The sequence below is a fragment of the Ascaphus truei genome, chromosome 3, assembly GCF_040206685.1.
Source record: "Ascaphus truei isolate aAscTru1 chromosome 3, aAscTru1.hap1, whole genome shotgun sequence".
In the NCBI taxonomy this organism is placed as follows: domain Eukaryota; kingdom Metazoa; phylum Chordata; class Amphibia; order Anura; family Ascaphidae; genus Ascaphus; species Ascaphus truei.
The window spans coordinates 15,360,710-15,378,337 of record NC_134485.1 but is presented as its reverse complement, the minus strand read 5'-3'; the positions used below and the strand labels follow the sequence as shown (position 1 = coordinate 15,378,337).

At 46.2% G+C, this 17,628-nt stretch overlaps 1 protein-coding gene across 1 annotated transcript in view; it reads left to right on the top strand.

Moving 5' to 3' along the window:
• Window positions 1–11,132: 11,132 nt before the first annotated feature.
• The window catches only part of GAP43 (growth associated protein 43), a 102,687-nt gene continuing 96,191 nt past the window's right edge, over window positions 11,133–17,628 (top strand). Inside the window, exon 1 of the mRNA XM_075593652.1 lies at window positions 11,133–11,454. Coding sequence (XP_075449767.1) covers window positions 11,425–11,454 — 30 coding nt within the window. The 5' untranslated portion in view covers window positions 11,133–11,424. The remainder of the gene's footprint in view (window positions 11,455–17,628) is intronic.

Here is a 17,628-nt window from a genome sequence, read left to right as displayed (position 1 = left end):
TGCGCCGGGGTCGCGCATGTGCGGATCAGGTTAGGGAGAGGCCGGCGGCCCTGAGTAGTCGCGCATGCGCAGTGCTAAGCGCGCGAACGCTAGCCTACCAGGGAAGGCTCTTGGAAGGGACTACAAATCCCGTGAGCCTCAGCAGCGCCCCACGTGACGCCAGGGAGCCAATAGGGCTGGAGGATTGCCCTGCAGACCTAAAGAGATACATTTCGCGCACTGAGCCCACGCTAGTCAGTCAGTGCCAGGAGCATCCAGGGGAAGGAGGTAGGGTGCAGGAGTCAGTGACTCCCTGCACTAGGCCAGCACATACGCCATACATGCGATTGGGTGGGGGAATTCCCGTTACATTTGGAGGCGCTGCTGAGAGCAGACCTGGGGTGCCCTATAGTTTTTTTTCTCCCAAAATGATTGTAAAGTCCGGACACGAGGTCCTCGCCTGGGCCTTGAGGCTATATCTTAGCCCCCGCCGTGTGGTGGCCGTAGAAGGCCTTCCCGCAAAAATATCAGATGAGGAGGTCTGTGATCATATGCGTAAAATCCCCGGGTGGCCGTATGCCTGTATTATAGATGAAGATCAAGACCCCACGTCCACGTGGAGATCGATGCTTTTTGTGGTGACACCCACGTGGGATATATGCCTGTCAGAGGCACCATCCACATTGTTTATGCCAGGGTGCCCCCCTGAGGGTTACCCTTTAGTCTACTCTGACCCAGCGCCATGGCAACTTTCCCCACGTGGGCAGCGTGCACATGCTGTTGCGCTCAACGAGTCTGACCTCTCTACTAAAGTGAGTTACACTGCTTATCAGTCCGTCTTAATACCAGCGGCTTCACGGGGCTTGTGTGTCCAAAGTGATGTTCCGGACGCTGTTGCAGAAACAGATTATTTTTCCCTTGGGAATGAAATAGACTGCAAGAGGTTACACTCTGACGTGTATGTGGGCCGGCAATTGCCAGGAATAGATGCACTCGCGCTAATGTGTCCCTGCCTTCAGGAAGCCTGTGACCAGGGAATCGACCTATTCCAGTTCTCGTTAAACTTCAAGACAACTGAGGTGGACGGAGAAACGTGTATACAATGTTTTAGTGCCAACTGTGACTGTTCTAGAGGCGAACTGGCGTGGGAGCCCGAATGTGCCTACTGCGGGGCATGTTTCTTGAAACCTTTTATACCCCAGCCTAGAGAATCCGCAGAGGAAGAAGCGGTCGACTTTAATACGGAGCCGGTCAGTGTAGCTAACCACTCTACCCCCCTCATAGAAGTTTCTGAGAGCTCAAACACTCTAACCGCGGTTCCAGATCCGGTTCTAGAGTCAGTTCCAGATCCAGAACCAGCAGAGAAAGCTGCGACTGATCTCTCTCCTGGGGTGATTGATGCCGTTAACCCCTCTGCCCGAACTACGGAGGTTTCGGAGGGCCCGGACGCTCTAGCTACGGTTCTAGACTCTGCTCTAGAACCACCAGATTTTCAAGCTACCATGATCAAAATGGATAGCTGTGATGCTGTGGTCGTACCGAGTCAGTGTGCTATAACAGATGTTCCAGGGGGTCCGTGTACTCCGGTTCTAGACTCGGTTCCACACTCCGCAGATTCCGGAATCACAGGGTAAGGTGTCTCTACCCCCATCCTCTCTTAGTGATTCCAGCGCCCAACAACCAGCTGTGGTGATGCGCCCGCCGGCGGACCACGCAAGTGAAGCTGGAGATAAAGAGAAATTTATCCCATCTGCCGCGGATCCTGGTATGGGCCCGTGTCCCCTACAACAGCCAGTCCGGCCTACTACAATGGTACCATCGGCCCTAGGCTGGGGATCAGTACCTAACGACGACAAGGGTGAGTTGACTGCCCCAGGGGTGTTGGGTGTGATCTTCCAGGTGGCTGCGGAGCACGGTAGCTTCTTAAGTCTGGCCACCAGGGCGATTGGCTCCACTCGGCATTGCGTCCTGGTGGAGGTGTCCCCCTTAGAAGATAGCTGTCCAGTGGTGCGAGTGGACCAGTACCTACCGCCTATCGTCCAGGCGGAGAGAAATGTCAGCCCCATCGTGATGTCCCGTAAAGCACAGATGGTACCTGACAGTGTTCCAGATGAACCGGAACCCATCATAAGACAGCGGAGTGGTGAGGAACCTCTTTACTCCCCACAGCCTCCGATGGAGGCGGCCATGGAAAAGGCTCCTGACCTGAGTGTGAGCCCGTGCGCTACAACCCAAATGGTCCCAGGACTGGGATCCAACGCTCCCGAATTTCGAGACAGTGAGTGGACTGCCCCAGCAGTGCCGGGGACAGGTCCCAAGACAGCCGAGGTGGGAACTGACAGCGTCCCAGAGGACCTGTTGGCCACCATGAATCACCGCAGTGGTAAGGTATCAACCCTTTACCCCCTGCAGGATGAAACAGAGACTTTGAGTAAAAAGACATTGCTACTTGCTCACTACCCAGTGGGAGCCTCCCAAGTTCTTAGGGACAAGGACTGCGTTGCGAATGATTCAGTGAAAATTGCCTCCTTTAAGCCCAAAAAGGAGCGCTCCATTCACCATGTGGTGGACCGCGGTAAAGGTCAAGGCCTCCTGGCCAACCGCATCCATGCCGCGGATGGCCGGGTAAAGGTCTGGCCAAGAGACATTGTACTATTCCTTCCACCAGGGGGAGGAAGTAGTAAGGACCCTGTGACTGTTACCCCCGAGCATGCTCTCCAAGAGATTATCCCGGGGGAGGCTCACAAACGTCAAAGTGAGGTACCCCCACATGATCAATTAGGGGCATCCCACGCTTGGTCTCGGCAAACAGCAATCACTCAGCTGGCCTCGGGTATTACTGTGGGTGTTATGTGGTGTACCATGTCATATAAAAGCCCATGTGATAAGTTGTATATTCTATGTACTGCATTTTACTTATATAATGTTTGTACATGGTTATGGCTGCTACCCAAGCGAGGTCGTTGGGATTTCACCGGGGGAGAGTGTAGCCATGGTACCCGTCACCTCCTAGAGACCCCCCTCCTTTGGGGCAGCGTGGTCGCGGGTGCCGCCGGAGGCAGCGATGGTCCCGCCGGCTGTTCCCAAAGGTGGGGGCCGGAGCAGGGAGCGGATGGAGCCTTAGGAGGCTCGGCGGCGCACCCGGCTAGCGGGGGCCGCCATTGTTGTGGCACGCGCATGCGCCGGGGTCACGCATGCGCCGAGGTCGTGCATGTGCGGATCAGGTTAGGGAGAGGCCGGCGGCCCTGAGTAGTCGCGCATGCGCAGTGATAGGCGCGCGAACGCTAGCCTGCCAGGGAAGGCTCTTGGAAGGGACTACAAGTCCCATGAGCCTCAGCAGCACCCCACGTGATGCCAGGGAGCCAATAGGGCTGAAGGATTGCCCTGCAGACCTAAAGAGATACATTTCGCGCACTGAGCCCACGCTAGTCAGTCAGTGCCAAGAGCAGCCAGGGGAAGGAGGTAGGGTGCAGGAGTCAGTGACTCCCTGCACTAGGCCAGCAGCCCCCGAGGCCTGAGATAGCCCTGAGCCACCCAGTATTGTAAGTTGTGTCAGGGACAGGCCCCAGGTTAGGGACCCTGCCCCTTACTATTCAGAGTCAGTTAGGGACTCAGCAGACGCTGCGCGTCCATCCAGAGGTTTGGGCGCAGACCTTCGTGGTTGCTGCAGCAGTCATCCGGGTGGGATCGCCCCGGACGGCAGTTCCTTTGTTCAGACATCAGGATCCTTTGTGAAGTTCCGTGGCAGGCCCGGGCACCGGAGTGCCCGGCAGGTAACAATCAACAAGTGCACCAACGAGTCCTCTCATATTCACACGAGAAGTAGTGGCTGCACAGTCACACATAACTATCTCACTTGAGGGTGGGGTGATACTGTGTGGGGGTACTGGACACTGGGTGGGATCATCTGGTGGAGGTGTAGGTGGAGGTAGCGTCCTGCGAGACGCATTAGTTAGTGTCTCCTCTAGGGAGGGATACCTGTTGATTTGTTGAATTGTGATGCATGAGTACGGTCATCTAGTAAAGGCATTATTGTTATCCATACTGTGTGTTGAGTGATATATATTGTCCTGCGAGGAACCATTCCCCCTCTGGTGGGAGCCATCGCAGGTGGAGGCGCTGCACTGAGTACAGGGTTACTCATATTATACTTGCCCCACGTTCCCCACGGCGGAAGCTCAGCCCTCCTGTGAGTGTAACAGGTAAAGTACCACACCAGGTAACATTAGGTTCCCCTTACATACGCCATATATGCGATTGGGTGGGGGAATACCCGTTACATGTGGATGAAACCTATCCCTCCCCGCTGTGCAATATGCGATTTATGACTTTAGGTGTTAAATGGTCCCTGAATGTTTGTGATATGAGTCTGTGTGTGTGTGTGTGTGTATGTGTACTGTATGTGTGTAAATATAAATGTATAAAGCACTGTATTTACATAAATATACAGTATATACAGAAAGTATCATTTGAAATACACACATGAAGAGGGGCGCAAGAGAGCTCCTGTACATATATATGACAGTACCTCTCCCCATGATACTGCTGTTTGTTTAGCCTCCTGCCTCCACTTCCTGCTCTTAAAAAAGGAACAATCCCTCATAGTCGATAAACATTTTTTTGAGGAACTTCACAATGTAACTGACTTTATTAAAGCGGCAATACTGCATCGTTGGCTAGTTGAATTTCTCTGTATGTGGAATCAATCGGGTGTTTTCTTTCCCTTTATCTCCCCCTGTCCTTATCAGAGAATCAATAAAGATAAGGGGAGGTGGGGAGGTGGGGAGGTGGGGAGGTGGGGAGGTGGGGAGGTGGGGAGGTGGGGAGGGGTGACTCTGACTGTACAAGCACTGGCTGATCACACTGTGACATCACAGTGACATCACTCAAAGGGAGCAGCCAGAGGAAATCAAACCCTCCCAAAAAGGAGCCAACCCTGGCCCTGTTACCGGGCTAATAAAGACAAGAGAGGGGGGCTTTGTCTGTATGCCCCCCTCACATACTGTAGGGATATCATATCACACATAAGGGAATAACTAAGTGGAAATCAATGCCCTCCCAAGTCGGGACTCACCATGTTTACAGAGCAACTTTCATTTTTATTTTAAATATTAAAGGTGTCACATTTAACCCCTTATGCATGTCACTGCTATTGGTTCATTGATGTTGTGGGAGGGACAGCACCACTAAAAAAACATCTCGCTGGAGTGCAGGCATTAAAGAGTTGTGTTACCTATATATATTATATATTAAAGAGTGACCTTAATTTGCCTGTGTCCACTTTTTTTTTTAACCCTTTCACTACCATAGAGCCATCTCTGGCAGTGAAAAGGTTAAAATGACCTCCCTTGTTAGAGCTTGATGGATAAAATTCATTGATTTTTTTTATCTTTCTAATGTGCGCACTAAAGTTTTTTCCGTCTGGTGACCGGGCTGGGTGAAATGAGGAGATGGGTGCAGCACACCATCACAAATACTGTAGCATTCTGGTTTGCGGTCTGACCGAGTTGCCATTGGTAATAGTTATCCTTGCGAGGCAGCTGTTTTAATATCCATGCTCTGAGGTTCTCTGTCTCTGACATACAGATGCAGCCAGGGTTGCCACCTTCTACTGAAGGTCAACCCGGAGATAATAACATTTTTAAATGTAGCACTTACCTTTGGTGGCGTTGTCTCCCGGCATCCTACGAAACTCGTCTCGACATCTGCCCCTGCAAATCTGTCAAATGGCGTGCGTTGCCATAACAACGGGCTACGTGACGTCACGCGGCATCAAATTGCCATGACACCGGGACGCCTTATGGCGCCGAGGCGTCACGTGGCGTTGTCATGACAAAGTTAAACCACGGGACGTCATGTGGCATCTCGTCATGGAAACGACCGTCACGTGATGTTGTGATGTCACGTGGCATTCCAATTGACATGGCAACACTGCGCCATTTGATGCCGCCCGGCCATAATGACAGGAGTTTAAGGGGATGTTAGGAGATGCCGGGAGACGCTGCCACTGCACGCCCTCACCCAGTAGTTTACTGGGTAAACCCGTAGCCTGGAGATACGTGGTCAAAACCCATAGTCTCCGGGTCAAACCCGGTGTGGTGGCAACCCTGGATTTAACAGATGTCCGTGCAGTTGTTGGCGTGCGCCAGCGGTTGAGGTAACATGTTTCCCCACCCCCTTTTTTACGAGTACGTGTACACTATGAGTCATAACACCTGTTACATTTGTAGGTTAAATGGTCAGCACACCCTGTACTTGGTACTATGTAACATACAAAAGAGAAATCCAGATTAGATGGCTATACGTGCGAAACGTGTTGTGTTTTGCTGCCTTGTTAGGGGTTTATTGTATGGTCCAATAAAGTCTACTATTTTTTATGAGTGAGCCCCATCTGGATCTTTCTTTTCATCGTGGATAGTGCTCCTTTCGTTCTCTACTCATCTTGCTCCCTTACCTTTATGGATGCACATCATTGGACCACCCAGGACTGATCCAGATCTCACAATAGTGAGTTCTGTTCATGTTGTTACTATTGCTATTATACTAGAGGGTGGGAGATTACTCTTTGTGTCAGTAATTGCTGCTTGTGTATACTGACAGGATACACAAGACGCTAGTCTCCCTATATCTGCTGTTGATATGGTATACTGGACTTATGGATGTACCTCAGTTTCTCATATATACTGTAATGTGTCGTACTGGATGTATGTCTGGTAGCACTAGACTCCTTCAACCTTATAAACCAGGGGTGAGCAATCTTTTTCCCCTGTGCCCCCCTGCCTGCTCTCCCCTGCTCACATTGCCCTTCCCCCCCATGCTCAGCTCTGGCATCAAATGACAACTCGGGGTCATATAACATCACGTTGCCATGGCAACGTGACATCACATGACCCGCTGCATCATTTGACGCCGGGTTACCATGATGAAGCGTCGCTGGAAGCCAAGGTAAATTAGTTAAATTAAATGCCAGGGGACCGCGTGAGGCCTCTCTAACTGCCACACCCCCCCTGGAAAATCTTGTGCCCCCCCAGAAAATCTCGCGCCCCCAGTTTGCGCACCCCTACTATAAACCCTTGCCAAAGGGCTTAAGCAATACCTTACTGGTTACCCTGGCAGTGAATTTGTTAAAAGGGGACCACTACCGATACGGTATAACCATTTCTTGCTATTTGTTGTACTTCCGCATTTCGTCTTTGTTTTGCCTTACAGCGTAGAGATGGGTGAATCTGCCCATCGCCATGGGATACAATCCGTGGATTAATAAATCTGCGGATTGGATTACAGAATCTGCGGATTGGATTACAGAATCTGCGGATTGGATTCTGCAAATCCATCCACAGGTTGCGGGATCCGCTGAGTGTATTGGTGAGACCAATCAAAATCCGCAAAACCAGAATTGTCCTTTTTGAGATCCGCTGACCAAAGTAACTGGCCAATCCGGTGCGGATCCTAATCCGCCGAACAAATTCACCCATCTCTATTAAAGGGGCAGACAAAACGGCACTTAAAAATATATATATTTTGTTTTGTTTTAATATATGCAGCTTTTGATTACCTTTATTGAACACAAATTACCTAAGCTTCCGATCAATTTGTTCTCCTGTATTCAACTAGCAAAAATCCTGCTTTCCAGGGTTCACTAAATGGCAGCTTTTCAGTTTCAATCAATTCTTCAGTTACTGTAACTCAGCAGCTACAATGTATTCTTAAATAACTAAGGAAACATGATTTATTGTTCCAATTTGCAGCTCAAACTGCTGGGAATATTGGCAACAAATTATCACATACCGGAAAGTAGGAAAGTATTGCAAAGATCTTTCACTGCCGGGGAAGGTTTTTAAAAACGTGCTATAGAAATCAAAGAATGTTCATTATATTAAAACTACAAATGGCATTAAGAGTTCAATTATTTTTTTAAATGTAGGAACTTTATTACCTAATACTACAGAACTGATTTATTAAAAATAAAAAAATAATACACACATGTAGGGTATTGCATGGATTGCTCATTTAATTTGGTTTTACCAAATATATTTGGGGGAAGTTAAAATGGCTGCCAGCATGCCAATTAGTGCAGGTAATCTAGTGATGATTGTATTTTCTCTGTTGCTGTGATTAATGTCCTCCTTTCTTTAGGAGTCATCAGGAAGCAGCAAGGGAAGCTCTTCTATCCCACCACACCATAACCCCGTGTCTCCTTTGTGACTGTCCTATAATAGATGAAAAGGGAATATTCCAAGACTAGTTTGGAAGCTATTTTTGGGTTCAAAAGAAGGGCACATAAGGGTCAGTACAGAACACAAACTTTCCAGCTAAGCTGCTTCATTGAGCACGTTGGTTTATCTTTACCAGTCAGACATGGACTCCGTAAACCAGGACTTCCCAGTCTGTGATACAACTGTGGCTCTGGCTGTACATGAAATCACTACAAAATGATACTTCATACTCATGCGCTTTCTGTGTAGTTACAATAATTAATTAATACTGTACAACAACACATACATACACATATATATACACTTTGGCACACCTGCCAATATTGGATGTTACTTTTTGTCACTGTACAGAACAAAAACACTGTGTTTAACTGCTAAGACCCAGATCCACAAAAGGGTGCTAAGCAAGTTTTTACTCTCATATGGATGAAAGCTCAGGCGTGCTAAAGCGTTGCACCATTTAGTGGATCTGGGCCCAAGTGAGATCAGCTTTACTTCCAGCTTTTCAATGTATCAGCACTTACAATATGTGACTGCTAAATACCTCCTGCAGTCCCAGATAGCATTGAACTGATCTCATTGATATGCTCACTAGGGTAAAAGGAAATGAGTGATGCATTTAAAAAAAAAACCAAATGAATAACTGCATGCATATTGAAATCAATTTTGAAAAGTTTATGCTGATGTTATTGTAAATGATGTCACCTGAAATGCAGGCTGGGTTATACTGGCTTTATATAGGAGGAGCGGCTCAGTGAGTAAATACACTGACTGGCACTGAGTTTGAAGCAGGGAAGCCTGGTTCAATTCCTGGTGTCGGCTCCTTGTAACCTTGAGCAAGTCACTTTATCTCCCTGTGCCTCGGGCACCTAAAACATAGATTGTAAGCTCCATGGGGCAGGGACCTGTGCCTGCAAAATGGCTCTGTAAAGGGCTATGTAAAACTAGCAGCGCTATACAAGAACAAACAATTATTATTATCTCATATCATCACTTGCCCTTCCTTAGTTGAGCCACAAACATGGAGGGGGGTATAAATACATCTGAATAACATGCTACTGGGGTGAAGCAAACAAGTTTGACCATTAACCTCTTTCCGCATCCAACTGAGAGCAGAGACATTTCCATACTTTCAAGTGATTCAACATTACTGAGATAATAGCATTTATAGACGTATCAAATCCCAAACTGTGACCGTATTTATCACCTCACTGAACACCTACACTGGGTTTAACCCCTGAATAAACTGATTGGGAATTATAATAAGGTCTCTGTTAGTGTTGTTGCCTGATTGTTAGGAGGCTGTGTGTGTATTGTACTGTCATTCTGAGTTGTAATAATAACCATTTACTGCACAAGAATAACACAATTCTTAGACACTTTTCATTCTTATTTAAATACTGCCTCCACCCCCTTCATTTTCGAACAGGTTACAGAGGAAAGCGTACAAGATTTAGGGCTGGGTTACGGGGATACAAACACTGTTATATAGAAAGCTTTGTGTGTGGTAAGATATTGGCTTAAAATTCAGACATTCTCTCACTCCAATAAAACAGGTGCCTGGTGCATGGTTATCATATGGAGAAAGATTGGCTAAGGCAGTTGTCATGGTTACGTCAAAGCTTTTGCCCACTCACCTTTTAGAATCCACAATTCACCAATAAAACCTGTGTTTTAGGCATTTTAGGCCCCATACACTGATATTAGACATTGTTAAATAGACTTTAGCACTGCGCATGTGTAATAAAAGCATATATATATGGGAGATAGTGGAAGTGATTCTGACAGATAACGTTACAGGGGGGAAGAGAGTTCAAGATAACTCGTTATCTTGTTTTCTTACTTGATCTAATGTGTGATCTAATATATCAGCACAGCACAATTATTGAAAAAGAAGTGTCATTTATTGGTCCAGAATGCAGACTAATGCATTGCGTTTCAGTTACCAGCAATAAATTTAAATTAATTGAAGTAGTGCTGGATACATATATATATATATATATATATATATATATATATATATATATATATACATATATACATATATTTATACATATATATACATATACATATATGTACATATATATATATATACATATATACAGTGGTCGACAAATCACCAAAAAATCTACTCGCCGAACAAAAAAATCTACTCGCCACCTAGTACCACACGTGTGCTGCTTGGGCCAATAGGAGCTCGCCACGATGTTAAATCCACTCGCCCGGGGCGTGCAAATGTATAGGTTTGTCGAACACTGCATATACATATATATATACATATATATACATATATATATATATATATATATACATATATATACATATATATACATATATATATATATATATACACATATACATACACACATATATATATATATATATATATATATCTATATATATATATCTATATATATATATATATATATATATATATATATATATATATATATATATATATATATATATATATACACACATTGTATGTATAAATATATACATATATCATATTGCATGACCTCATCCTTCAGTAATACACAATTCTGAATATAAAATATTAAATTAATTGGGTAAGACACCAGAGGAATATTTGAAGCTGCCCGTGAGCTCCTTGTCTATAAGATCAGAACCCTCCACCTGAACAATAGATAATAAAGGCAGCCATATAGTTCTGTGTGCTGTACACACCCTTTTTCTTCTGTGCTGGTTGGAGATATGTAAAATAAGGATGGGTAGCAGGGGGATGGGAAAACTGAGAGCAAATGACATCAAAACGTGTAAAGGGAGAAAAAAAAACTGAGGTAAAAATGCCCCTTCCATTTATTTCGTACAGTGAAAGTCGAGGGTAATTGGGTAGAGATTGTGGGTGTTTAAATATTCATGACTCTGGTAGGGGACTGGGAGGAGATGGCTGACAGGGATGGGGAGGGGTAGGAAGGGGAGAGACAGAGGAGGCGAGGAGTCATTGAGAGGTAGTGAACAAGTCTGCGAAAGATACTGGGAGAGAGCAAGCGAAGAAAGAGAGAGAGCGAGAGAGAGAGAGACAGGGCGTGCATGTGTGTGATGAGCAGAAGCAATAGCCCTTCCAGTTTTTCCTAGCCCCCCTTAGCGTATGAGTGCCGGCGTGTGACTGTGTGTGTGTGTGTGAGGGGGGAACACAAAAAGAGAGAGGAGGAAGCAAAGAAGGAGAAAGGAAGGAAGGAGGCGAGGAAACCAACAAAAACCAACCATGCTGTGCTGTATGAGAAGGACAAAACAGGTAACGCTCCCATTTTAACATATATATATTTTGTATGCCAGGGATTGTTGGCAAGGCGATAGCAAGGATGCTGACAGACGCTTCAACTGCTCCAGGGCTCTCCATGTAATTTGATTTCAGCATCTTGCAAGGAAGGACGGATTAAATGTGCCCGTGGCATACAGTAGCATTTTTATGGCATCTGGGGTCAACTCAATTCCCTTTGTGTGTGTGAATTGAAGAGAGAGGCTTCTAGCGGAGTTATTGTATGTGAAGGGAGATGGTTGAACAGAACAAGGAAGCATCCCTTGTTGGCACTGTGCATGTTGCGGAGCAGAGCGTACACCAGGAATGTCTTGGGGGCTGTGTAGAAGGCTGAGTGGGGTTTTTTTTTAACTTTGCGTTTTTACATGTTAAGCAGCAAGTTGAAATGTACAAATACCATTTGCCTGCTTTTCTGTGCAGCGCATAAACTGACTTCTAATCCCTATTATGCGGATGTATTAAAGGCATGTCTTGTAATGAAGAGAGCACAAAGGATTAAACCTGTTGTTTTATTAAGGGGAACAATGAGTTCAATGCTAAAGCTATTAACTGTGGAGAATTAGAACCAGAATAAAGCTTTTCCTCTTCAACAGCCACTGTATCCAAATTACAAGTGCTGGAACAGCTGGGCAACAGCTGGTAGGAGCCAGACAAGACCCGCCCCTACTAACAGCTCTGATGGGATGGAGAGCATTCCATGAAACCTGTTGGAAGCCCGAACCTCTGGGTCTTAGAAACTGAATGGGGAGGTGACTGATTTAGATGATAGATGATAAGTCTGCACCTCTCCCTGTGTTCCTGGGGGTACTTGCAGGGCACAAAAAGAGATTTAAAAAAAAAAATACATTTAAAAACAACTATTTCTCCCCAACCCTACACCTATGAAAAAAAACAACCTATTTTCCTTATTCTAGTTGTTCATAGGAGCGGTACCATACAGAACATGTGGGCTACCAGCCTTATTCTGTGGGTGGGGTGTATTGGCCCCAGCTTGTTTCATGTGTACCTGTGTGCCTCAGAAATGGATATCAAGAAAAGAAAAAAATACCCTAAGTTTTAAATACAATAATTGAAAATTACTTTTTCATTGAGGAGCCCATTCAAAAAATGATCAGTTAAAATAGCTAATGTAGATAAAAAAGGCATAAAAGAGGGGTGTCAAATTTCAGAGAGGGGTGTCGCCATATACTAAAAAGCATAAGACCCATCAGTAGGTTGGTGGTGCTTTGGAAATGGATGTAGATGGTCAATATGACAATTAAAGGTGATATTAAATGTATATGTCATTACTTAGCAGATAGCTAGGATGTAACCCTTTGAGTGCAAGAGGTGCCATTTATACTCCACTAATCCCTCAATAACACAAAGGGTTAAGAAGCAGCATGTCACTGATTTGAAAGCTGTATTTCACACAGAATTCAATAAGCAACGTGGTGGTGGGGATTTGAAAAGGCTGGTGTGCAAAATGCAGATGTGGGTGTCACAGAATGCAGTGATTGCATTTGCTGGAACGAAGGAGAATTAAAAATGATGTTTGATCAGATTTCCCAACCAGATTTTAATTCTTTGAGCTCAGTCTAGTCATAGAGTGAATTGCGCGGGCAATTCAATCTTCTTCTTTTTCTTTTTTCTTTTATGCCTCGTGGAATTAGTCTCTCTGGCCATGCAGGGGTTAAAGGTGTGGCTGACAGCGTGCAGCACTTGTAGAATGGTGGAAGAAAAAACCTGTTGGGTGGGGTTAGGGAGAGATGGAGAATATAGGACCAGGGCTGAAAAGGCTGCACGGCAAATAAAGAGCATCATATGCGGCATTGTGTTTCTGTGTCTGTAAATCCATGGGCTAAAATGTGCATTTTTACAGCTGGGATTTCTAATTATTTCTCTCGCACGTCCGATTTGTTCACCCTGTCTGCTGCTCCAGTGACGTGCGTGTGCGTATATGTTGGAATAGAGGATGGGGAGGCTGGCTCACACATCTTTCCTGCAAATATAACCGAAAGATGAATGGTTTTGTATTATCTTGAGCGACTAAAGGATGACCTGTAGATTTAATTAGAAAAGCTATGGGAAACCACCTTTGTACACTACTAACAAATCCAAAATATGTGTCATAAAAAAAACAAAGTAAAATTGTTTTATTGTACCATATATAAGGGAGCAAAATAATCTTTAGAGATCAATTATATGTATATAGAATTGTAGCGAAGACTAGAAAATGACACATAGAGAATGGATGATGAAATAATACTCTAAGAAACTGGACAGGTGTCTGATTCGGATGACAGATAAATTGGCTAATAAAGAAGAAGACATGGCCCCAGCTGCAGAATACCGACAGAGCCTAGACAGCGCGTAGACACCGTCCCAGATTGTACATGGGATAGGACCGATGCTGTAGACAGACAGGTTATGTGTATAGCATAATTGCCCAGTGTCGCAGAACACATACTGTACCACATGAGCAAGGTGGATTCATTGATGACTTCCAGCTATAACTGCCACTTGTGGTCTGGAAAGGAGCATGCTGCTCCATCTCATGAAATAGAGAGATCCCCAGTCCTGAGGTTGTCGCCTTCCCCAGACAGCCCTAATTGGAGAAGCACTGTGAAGCTTCCAACATCCCTACTCATTCAACCCAATTAATAAAACAATGCATTAGGTGTACCAACACTGAAAAGCTTGACTTTATCCTTGTCAAATTCATTTGAGGATATCTCTGAGCGGACTATTGTTAACATTTGCATCTAGGGATGTTTAAAAGTAAAACCATGCTTTGTCTAAAAATCCCAACCTGATTTTAACATCAAAAAGCTGAAGCTGTGCTCTTCATCTGGTACCGATTAGCAAACCTTACTAAACCACACAAGCTATCCTATACATTAATGCCCCCTTTGCTCCCCATATATCAACCTGCCACATCTCAACTGTTCTCAGTCTTACAATCCACCCAAAGCTATAACGCAGTGTATCAAAAATCACATGAAGAAAGAAATGACAGGATGCCACGCCCATGATATAAACAGAACAAGAAGGAGGGGGATGTTACACTTGTCTTCAATGAATATAAATGGTTGTAGAAAGCAGTGTCTTCCTGTATGTTGGGGGCCACGCCTCGGAAATGAACATGGTGCAATCTGTCTCAGGCAGGGGTGCTCAACTCCAGTCCTCAAGACCATCCCCCACACCCCCAACAGGTTAGGTTTTCAGGATATCTTTGCTTCAGCACAGCTGGCTCAATCAGTCCCTGCTTCACATTGAGCCACCTGTGCTGAAGCTGGGGTATCCATTAACCTGACCTGCTGGGGGGAGGGGGGGGGCTTGAGGACTGGAGCTGAGCACCCCTGGTCTAAGGTTTAAGCCACGAAATGGGAAGAGACCTAAAACAGTATTGGAGAAGTGCAACTGCACAACCCTTTTGCCTTCAAATAAGGTTTTTAACCTCATCCAAATCCTAACACCCAAACTCTCCTGCAGGGGAAGCTATAGCTGCACAGTACAGTGCCTTAAAGTGACTGCTTTGAGTTTTGCCCAATCTTTTTTTAACTTAAGCTACAGGGGCCCCCTGCTTCCATAGATACGTACCTGGAAAGGTAACAGTCGCATCCCCTCCCAGGAGAAACAAAATGGAATTTTAAATCTCCAGCGCTACACAGGCCCGTGGGAAACCACTACATCATCATCATCATCATCACTTGTGGCTTCCTATTGGCCCACGTGATGGGAGGATTTTAAATGAACGTGGATCCGTGGCAAAGTGAATATGCGGCCGATGTGTTTTATTTTTTTGCACAGAATTTTGTGAATCAGGCAACATTTTCCGATCATTTTTTTTTTCAGACAATTTTTCTGAAAATGGCAACAAAAAAAAATGTGCCAAAGCAATGAAAAATGCATCGTGTAAATTCCAACACGGAAACAAAGAGCATAAAGTCACATCACCCTTTATGTCCACAAAGGTGGGGTGTACAGTATGTGATGCAGCGTCATTATCATGGTCACATCCAAGGATTGTAAAACATATTAACGGATCAAAGGTCAATCCAGTTGTGGTGGATTCATGTTGGACATATGTCTCCAGAACATGCACCGTATGGTACTGAAAGACTTCACATGAATGGAGATTGGCTTGGGACTGGGGTGGCCCACTCCAGTCCTCAAGGGCTACCAACATTTCAGGTTTTCAGGATATCCCTGCTTCAGCACAGGTGGCTTGAGCCACCTGTGCTGAAGCAGGGATATCCTGAAAACCTGACCTCTTGGTGGCCTTTAGGACTGGAGTTAACTAGTCTTTTTAACAATAAGTGCCTGTCTGCTGAGGAGGAAGAGAGAAGCCAGAGAGAAGGAAGATAGATGAACGTGCTGCTGAGATCTTATTACTTTAGGATATGACACATTTTGCAGGTCACTTGGGGCACGGAGTATAACTTCATTACCATCTACAGCCTTACAAGCCAGCTGAATTGGCCATTATTTTTGCACAGTGCTGTATAATATATTGGGAGTGGATTGGAACAGAGAAGAGTATTAATTGCTTTAAAGGATGCTGAGCTGCAAGATTCCCAGAAAGGCATTTTATACATTCAAATTCAGTGAAGAAGGAAGAAAAAATACTTTGATGCTTTTTTCTCTTCTGCAACCACAAAAGAAAGGTTAATTTCCCTACTTATTTCTATTACCCTTAAATATGTGAGAATGGCATGTGCTTTGCAAAATGTACAGTTTTTCGACAAACATTCCCAGTGGATCGTGAGTAGCAGCACAGACTCTGAAACCATGATTAATGGTTTGAATTTTGTTGTCAGATCGTTGTCACTTTATCTCCCTGTGCTTCACGCACCAAAATTAAATTGTAAATTCTATGGGACAGGGACTCATTATGCCAGCAAAATGCTTTGCACAGCGCTGTGTGCACTGTCAGTGATATATAAGAAAAAAAAAATTGCAAACGTTTGCGCATTTACAATTATCATCCTATGCAAAAGTTTGCAAATCGGATCTTGAAAATATTTCGTTTATGATCATATTAATATTTATAGGCCAAACTGTTAAAATCCCTGCTCTCTGATTGAATAATGACCAGCATTTTGATCAATTAGTGATGGTCCACAATTTTTGGCACCTTTCCAGCCAATCAGTTTTGACTTGTCATATAGTGAGTAAGATCAGCTCTCAGACAGGGGAGGTGATTGGACAGGAGGCACCAGCCAGACACTGACTCCTCCCCCACCCTGCCTGCAGCCGGGCACTGACTCCTCCCCCTCCCTGCCTGCAGCCAGACACTGACTCCTCCCCCACCCTGCCTGCAGCCGGGCACTGACTCCTCCCCCTCCCTGCCTGCAGCCAGACACTGACTCCTCCCCCACCCTGCCTGCAGCCGGGCACTGACTCCTCCCCCTCCCTGCCTGCAGCCAGACACTGACTCCTCCCCCACCCTGCCTGCAGCCGGGCACTGACTCCTCACCCTCCCTGCCTTCAGCCAGACACTGACTCCTCCCGCTCCCGGCCTCCAGCCAGGCACTGACTCCTCCCCCACCCTGCCTGCAGCCAGGCACTGACTCCTCCCCCATCCTGCCTGCAGCCAGGCACTGACTCCTCCCCCTTCCTGCCTGCAGCAAGATACTGACTCCTCCCCCTTCCTGCCTGCAGCCAGGCACTGACTCCTCCCCCTTCCTGCCTGCAGCCAGGCACTGACTCCTCCCCCTTCCTGCACGCAGCCAGGCACTGACTCCTCCCCCTTCCTGCCTGCAGCCGGGCACTGACTCCTCCCCCTCCCTGCCTGCAGCCAGACACTGACTCCTCCCCCACCCTGCCTGCAGCCGGGCACTGACTCCTCACCCTCCCTGCCTTCAGCCAGACACTGATTCCTCCCGCTCCCGGCCTCCAGCCAGGCACTGACTCCTCCCCCACCCTGCCTGCAGCCAGGCACTGACTCCTCCCCCATCCTGCCTGCAGCCAGGCACTGACTCCTCCCCCTTCCTGCCTGCAGCCAGGCACTGACTCCTCCCCCTTCCTGCACGCAGCCAGGCACTGACTCCTCCCCCTTCCTGCCTGCAGCCAGGCACTGACTCCTCCCCCACCCTGCCTGCAGCCAGGCATTCTCTTCTCCCAACCTGCCGCACAGGAGACACTGAGGAGAAAGGAGAGTGTATG